At 38.3% G+C, this 8,069-nt stretch overlaps 1 protein-coding gene across 8 annotated transcripts in view; it reads left to right on the forward strand.

The window, feature by feature from the left end:
- The window catches only part of LOC103731971 (zinc finger protein 709), a 19,945-nt gene extending 13,032 nt beyond the window's left edge, over window positions 1-6,913 (forward strand). For 5 of the 8 annotated variants that reach the window (XM_008830483.3, XM_008830481.2, XM_008830482.2 and 2 more), the window contains 4 exons: window positions 1,604-1,730; window positions 1,920-1,980; window positions 2,304-2,524; window positions 2,655-6,913. In XM_008830483.3, coding sequence (XP_008828705.1) covers window positions 1,631-1,730; window positions 1,920-1,980; window positions 2,304-2,524; window positions 2,655-4,810 — 2,538 coding nt within the window. In that variant the 5' untranslated portion in view covers window positions 1,604-1,630 and the 3' untranslated portion in view covers window positions 4,811-6,913. The remainder of the gene's footprint in view (window positions 1-1,603; window positions 1,731-1,919; window positions 1,981-2,303; window positions 2,525-2,654) is intronic. The other 3 variants (XM_029562244.1, XM_029562245.1, XM_008830484.3) reach the window with 1 other exon arrangement.
- The last annotated feature ends 1,156 nt before the right edge of the window (window positions 6,914-8,069 follow it).

Raw genomic sequence — 8,069 nt, forward strand, 5'->3', positions numbered from 1 at the left:
ATATATATATATATGTATGTATTATTATTATGTATATATATGTATGTATTATATCTATATAGGAATTTATCAGATTAGCCCACAGGATAGGATAGAGTCTGATAGTCCAGCAATGGCTGCATCACACTGGAGAGGCTGAGAATCTGTAGTCGCTCAGTCCACAGGCTGGATGTCTCAGTAGTCCCAATCTAGCACTGAAGGTCTGGCGAATTCCAAAAGATCAGCTAGTCTTCAGTCTACAGCAGCAAGATGAACTCGCCAGCGAGAGAGAGCAGGCAAGCCCTCTCTTCTGCCATGGTCTTTTATACAGGCTACTATCAGAAGGTGACACCCACATTTAGGGTGTGTCTTCCAGCTTCAGATGTTCCAATCAAGGTCTCTCGCGTATCAGTTAATCCCAGATTCAGTCAAGTTGATGCCAGGATTAGCCATCACAGTTTCCAAAGTGGAAATTTGCTTTTATTTTCGGCCTTTTGTGTTTTCAGTATAGTTTGAAAGTCATCATTGTGTGTTAGGCAAGCCATCACCCTGTTGTTCAGAAGACTGGCAATTGCTAAGCACTTACAGAAGGTTGGAAAATTGGTTTTTGATGACTACCAAAAAGTTTGGTAGTTTTTTTGGTTTGTTTTGTTTCATATGATTTTAATAAATTATAATTCAGAAGAGCTGACATCTCCCTTCACTGCTTCCCTCCCTCCTGAGATGGGTATCTTGCTATATTGTACAGGCTGGCTTTGAACTCTTGAGCCCAAGTGATTCTGTATGCTATGCTAGTCTCCAAAGTATCTGATATAAGCACATGCCAACACAAGTGACTGCACTGAGTTCTTTGTAAAAACACATGATCTTATAGTTCCATTTTGACTTGGAGTTTACTCAGTGGATGTTAAATTTGTTGTGTGTGGTGGGGGTAGGATCATCAGTCATCACTTCCAGGTGTAAGCTACTTTCAGGCTTCTGACTGCTTTCTATTGGTGCAATCACATAGGATGGGCTCAGTTCCCCAGTTCACAAATTTTGACAACATGCATGAGCTGTCAACCAGAGAAACTCATTAGACTCATTGCCCAGATTGTTTTGTGGGGATTGATTCTCTTGGTACCACTGTGTATAGAACATTTACAAGGCTAACAATTCAGAAAATTCTCATAACTGATTGAGATTAAGTGAACTTCAGTTATTATTTGTGTTAGTGGAATGTATTCCAGAATCATAGGTTTCTCAACACAGGTAAAGCTCACACATCACAATTAAGATTGTATAAGCAACCTCTGAGTGCTACGGCTAATGTTAGCTGTCTTCTGTACATCACTAGGCAGAACTGTGTTATCACAGGTACTGGAGATGGACTCTAGAAAGAGGAATTGGGGTAGCGTAGCTTTGGGCTACTCCCATTAGGGGAGTCAGCGTAGCAGCTCCTCCTACTCCCAGGTGCAGTCATGAGGAGTCCCCTTTCTGAATGTCTCAGTGCTGGCATTAGAACTTCAGTGTCACTGAGTAATTCTCGAACACCATAGAATTATGTGAACATCTTATCAGTTGGGTGTAGATCTCTACTGTCAGTCTCACCCATTCTCTTCTACATATATATGGGATGTTTTAGGATTCTTTGGCCTTTGAGGATGTGGCCATGAACTTCAGCCAGGAAGAGTGGGCTTTGCTGGATTCCTCTCAGAAGAAACTGTACAGAGATGTGATGTTGGAAATCTGCAGTAACCTCACTTCTATAGGTAAAAATGCCAACATTCCTTCATTTTGTCAATTAGACAAGTGTTTTCTGGTTCTGTGTTTTGGAATGTGGAAAGGGAAGAATGTTGTGAATAAATCAGGCATGGGTCCAGTGTACATTGAACCTAGAAACTATCATTTTTCTGTACTTACTAATAATTCATAATAATTTTTCTGGGTCTGCATTTTAGGAATCAAGTGGGAAGATCAGAACATTGAAGAGCAGTACGAACATTCTTGGAGTTATCTAAGGTAATTTTCATGTACAGCTGGAAGAAAGCATCTCTTGAGAGAATCTTAATATGGCATGAGAATTTGTGAACTCTTGTTCATCTTTAGAAAATTTTCACCAAAAATATGTACTTCGGGGTATGTATGACTGTGGCTGTTTTGATAGTAGCTCTATAAAACATATTGCAGAATCCTCATCAATACATTTGGTTTGAGACCATTCAGGTGGCAAAAGCATGCACTTTTCCTGAAAGTCTATGAACAGTGTTAGTCTAAGACCTACTAATAAGCAAACAGTCATTAGTAAAGCAACCTTTATTAATAATGTTTGTCGTTTTTTACAGAAGTAGAAATATGGTAGATACAGCCTGTGAGTACAAAGAAGGTGGTCGATTTGAAGAAATCTTTACTTGGATCCCAAATCTCAACAAGAGTACAAAAAATTTTACTGGAGTAAAACCATGTGACTGCAGTGTGTGTGGGAGAGTTTTCACTTGCTGTTCATCTTTTAATAGACACATCGTATCTCACTCAGCGTACAAACCATCTGAGCATGAGGAATACGGTAAGAAGCAATATAAATGTAAACACTGGGGAAACCCTAAACTTTTACAAATATTCAAAGATACATAGGAACCCATAATGTGTGTGGATCTATGAAAGTCACTTTTATTCAAAATCTTTTGGTTTTCCAGGTTCCCCTGAAATACAACATACTCACAGTGGAGGAAAACCCTGTGGATACAAGCAATGTGGAACAGCCTTTGTTTGTCCCAGTTCACTTTATACAGATGGAAGATCTAACGCTGTGGAAAAATGTTACAAATGTAAACAATGTGATAAAGCTCTGAGTTCTTCCAGGTCCCTTCAGAATCATGAAAGAAGTCATACTGGAGAAAGACCCTGTGAGCGTGAGCTGTGTGATAAAGCCTTTCAGCATCAAAGTTCATTTCAGTTACACAAATTAACTAATACTGGAGAAAACCCCTATAAATGTAGACAATGTGGAAAAGCCTTTAGATGTCACAGTGATCTTCAGTTACACAAAACTGTTCATACTGAAGAGAACCCCTATGAATGTAAACAGTGTGGTAAAATTCTCAGTTCTTCTAGTTTCCTTCGAGTTCATGGAAGAACTCATAACGGAGAAAAACCTTATGCATGTAAACAGTGTGGTAAAGCTTTCAAATATCAATGTTACCTTCGACTACATGGAAGAACTCATACAGGAGAAAAACACTTTGACTGTAAAAAGTGTGGCAAAGTTTTTAGAACTCACACTACTCTTCAAACTCATAAAATAATTCATACTGGGAAAAAACCCTATGAGTGTAAACAGTGTGGTAAGTCCTTCATTTATTCATATTTACTTCAAACCCATGAAAGGTCTCATACTGGTGAGAAACCCTATAAATGTAAGATATGCAGTAAGGCCTTTCTTTGTTCCTCTTTTCTTCAAAGACACAAAAGAACTCACGTTTGGGGAAAACCCTATAAATGTAAACATTGTGGTAAAACCTTTAGATGTCATAGTTCCCTTCGCTTGCATGCACGGGCTCATACTGTAGATAAACCTAAATGTAAGATATGTAGTAAAGCCTTTCTATGTCCTTCTTTCCTTCGGAAACATGAAAGAACTCACACTGAGGAAAAGCCCTTCCAGTGTAAACAATGTAGTAAAACCTTTAGAGATCAAAGTTCTCTCCAAGTACATGAAAGATTTCATACTGTAGAGAAACCCTATAAATGTAAAGTATGTAGTAAAGCCTTTCTGTATCCCTCTTCCCTGGAACGACATGAAAGGATTCACACTGGAGAAAACTACTATGCTCGTAAACATGCATGTAAACAATGCAGTAAGTCTTCCATTTACCCCTTTTTACTTCAGACCCATTTCAAAACTCACACTGGTGAGAATCCCTATGAATGTAAACAGTGTGGTGAAAGCCTCAGTTGTCCCAGTGCCCTTCAGTTACACAAAAGCGCTCATACTGGAGAAAAACCTTACGCATTTAAACAATGTGGTAAAGCCTTCCGAAGATTAAATTATTTTCCAGTAGATGAGAGAACACATAGTGAGGAAATGCCCTTTGAATGTAAGCAGAGTGCTAAAACTCTCAGTTGTTCAAGTTCCTTTCAGCTACATGAAAGAACCCATACTGGAGAAAAACCACACGAATGTAAACAGTGTGGTAAAGCCTTCACAGTCCTCAGCTGTCTGCGAATACATGAACTGTCTCATATTCGTGAAAAACCCTATGAATGCAAGCAGTGCAATAAAGTCTTCAGTTGTCTTAGTAATCTTCTTGTGCATGAGAAAAGTCATGCTGAAGGAAACCCCTGTGAATGTAAACAGTGTGGTAAGCCCTTTATTTCTCGTTATTTACTTCAAATGCATGAAAGATCTCATTCTGCAGAGAAACGCTATAAGTGTGAGGTATGCAATAAAACCTTCATTTATCCCTCTTTTCTTCAAAGACATGAAAGAACTCATACTGGAGAAAAACCTTATGTTTGTAAACAGTGTGGTAAAGCCTTCAGAGTTCAGAGTTCCCTTCGATTGCATGAAAGAACTCATTCTGAGGAAAAACCATATGCATGTCAGCAGTGTGATAAAGCCTTCTGGCGTCTCTCTTCTCTCCAAGTACATGAAAGAATCCATACTGGAGAAAAACCCTATGAATGTAAGCAGTGTGGCAAAACCTTCAGATGTCACAGTTCTCTTCAAGGACATGAAAGAACTCATAGTCGTGAAAAACCGTATGAATGTAAACAATGTGGTAAGGCCTTCAGGTGTCACCGTTCCCTTCAAAGACATGGGAAAACTCATGCTGTAGAAAAAGGCCCCTGAATGTAAACGATGTGCAGAGGCTTTTAGACTTTTTAATTCCCTTCAAATGTTTGGAAGTACTTGGGGAAAAAAAACATAGACTGGAGAAAGGTCTTTTGATAAAAGATGCATTAAGATGTTAGTTCCATTTGAAGACTTGAAAATCTCCAGTGGAATACCTTGTGAACAGAATAAATGGGTATGGGAGTACCTTAATTTCTCATCATGCACTAGAATACACATAATAGTGCACAGTAGAGGTAGATCTTATAAGAATGGACATAGCAGTTTAGAAAGTAGTTTGTTTTTTTTTAATTTTAACTAAAGGCATATGAGAATTCCTATTGGAAGGAAATTATATAAGTTTAAGTATATTGAAATCTTGTTGCATATTAATCTCTAATACTTAAATTTTTATAGCATGAATATTACACAAGTTAGGAATATATTGTGTTTACCGTTGATTTACATTTGATGACAGTCTGAAAAAGGCCTGTTGTGAAGAAGGCCTGTTGTCCTAGCTACTCATGTGGATGAAGCAGAATTACAAGTTCAGGACCTGCCCCAGCTGCCCAGAGTAGATGAGTGCTGTATATATAGTGCATTGGCCTGGCATGCATGAGTCTACATTCAGTCCTCAGTACTGCCTTCAAAAGAATAAGAATGTAAAAAAAAACAAAGCCCCAAATTGGCTGAGCATGGTGATGCATGCCTTTCTTTAATCCCAGCACTCTGGAGGCAATGGCGGGTGAATCTCTGAGTTCTAGGCCAGCCTGGTCTTCATAGTGAGACCCTGTGTCAAAAAAAACATGAATGTCCCTAGAATAGAATACAAGTTTTCTTTTTTTTGTCTTTATAAGATAGGGTCTCCCTGTAGCCCCAGCTGGCCTGGAACTCACAGAGGCCTCCCAAGTGGTGGGAGTAAAGTCATGTGGCCACTGTGCCTGGTCTACAAATTTCCGTTTCTTTTGCAGGGATACATTGAGGTGAAAAGTCTGTAAATATGGTCAGGTCTCTTAACAATGGAAGTACTTAGTGATATATATACATACACGCATTGTTAAATAATTTCAAAGTTGTGTGAATATCATTGACTGTTTAACGTTTCCTGATGCTGTGATAAAATACTCTGACAAAAGCAAGGAAAGAAGTGTTTATTTTGATCATAGTTGGGGGTTACAGTCTGATTTGACAGGGAAGTCACAGCAGCAGGAGCTTAAGGCAGCTTGTCACAGTGCATCCACATTCAAGAAGCAGAGAGTGATGAGTGCTCATGATCACCTAGCTTCCTGTCTTTAATGTAGTCCAGGACCCAAATTGGGAATGGTGCCGCCTTCTTTGGGGTGATTGTTCCTGCCTCAGTTAACCCAATGAAGATAATCCCTCATAGGCACACCCAGAGGCTTCCAGGTAATTCTGGATCCTTCCAAGTTGATAATATTAACTGTCACAAGTGTACTCATGGTATCACCTACCACACACCATTCCAAACATCTGTAGTGTGTTTTACTGCTTGAAGAAACTTTTTTTGGTTTATGTGTATGAGTGTTATGTCTATGTGTATGTAAGTGTATCCATGTAGTGCAGTACCCATGGAGGACAGAGAGGGCCTCAGATCCCCTGGAACTGGAGTTACAGATGGTTGTTAGCCACTGTGTGGGTGCTGAGATTTGAACCTGGGTTTTCTGTAAGAGCAGTCAGTGCTCTTAACTGCTGAATCATCTTTCCAGCCCCTTTACTGTGATAATATGGCTGAAACAGAAACTATTTGGTGTAAATAAATGAAAGGCTATGACACAAAGATAAATGCTGCATTTACTTAATTGACCACATCCTGCAACTAGAGCTTTTCAGACTAGATGTTGCCCTGGGTATTGGTGAGTGTTTAGTGAATATGAATGTGAAGGGCATTACTGTACATACTGTAAATTTTATAAACACTCTAGACTTAGATTGGACTAGGCGTATAAAAATATTTTCCTCGGCAGTGAATTAACAACTTTTTCACCTTATGCAGTTTAAAAAATTTAATATTTCACTTGGGAGGCAGAGGCAAATGGATCTCTGTGAGTTCAAGGCCAGCCTGGTCTACATAGTTCCAGGACAGCTGGGGCTACAGGGAGACCCTGTCTCAAAAAGACTAAAAAATAAATAAATAAAATTTAATATTTTCTATTTTCCTAGTTATCCATCAGCTTATAACAAATTAGTAAATATTTGGATTGTATTGTGTTAGAAAGCTCAATTTTTTTAAAATTGCTGACTTAACTGAATTGCATTTCATAAAAATTGTTTGGTGACTTTTGACTTGAGATTATGAAAGATTTCCAGCAATTTCTGAAATGGTCTTAAACATACCTCTTCCATTTTATACTAATTTATGTGAAGTGCATTCTCACATTGATGATTATAAAATCAAAATATCAATCAACTCTGGAAAACATTTGAGTTTTTGTAGCATGCATTCTAAGATATTCAGCTAAGATTTAATTCTTTATGTAAAAATAAACAAGCATATCCATCTCTATGAACACTTGCTTTCATCTTTAATAAACAATAAAATTATGTTTAATAAAGAATTATTTTCAAATAGTTTGAAATTTTTTAAAATTGCATTTATTTAAAAATTTTTATTTTGTGTATATGAGTGTTTTGCCTGCATGTATTTACCTGCATGTATTTAAGTGCACCATGTGTGTGCAATGCCTTAAGAGGCCAGAAGAAGGTGTCAGATCCCCTGGAACTGGAGTTAGAGATGGTTGTTAGCTGCCATGTGGGTGTTTGGAATGGAACAACAGTAAGCGTTCTTAAATGCTGAGCCATCTCTCCAACCTTACATTGCATTTGTGTAGTATGTGTTTATGTGTATGGGTGTACACATCACAGCAAGCAGGTGGAAGTCAGAAGGCAACTTGGAGTAATTGCTCACTTTCCCCCATGTGGGTTCCAGGGATTGAACTCAGGTTGTCTGGCTTGGTGGCAAGTGCCTGTTTACTCCACTGTGCCATATTGCCAATCTTTAGATAGATCTTTATGATTCACTCTGATTGTGTGATGTGGTTATTTATCTTATGTACCTATAATCCTATGGTTGCATAAGAATTTCTTGGATGAAAGGGGTAGTGATTGCTGACTCACCACATGTATTATTCACACATGTGCTCCTCGTCATAAGTAAATAATATAATGAAGATCACAAGAGGAAAAAGTTGAATCATCCTTGTGATCAAATATTTCCTTTCCAATTCTTGGCACTGTTTTTGGAGCTTGTCAAACTTAG

The sequence above is a fragment of the Nannospalax galili genome, unplaced genomic scaffold (genome assembly GCF_000622305.1).
Source record: "Nannospalax galili isolate Female #2095 unplaced genomic scaffold, S.galili_v1.0 scaffold715, whole genome shotgun sequence".
Taxonomy (NCBI): Eukaryota; Metazoa; Chordata; class Mammalia; order Rodentia; family Spalacidae; genus Nannospalax; species Nannospalax galili.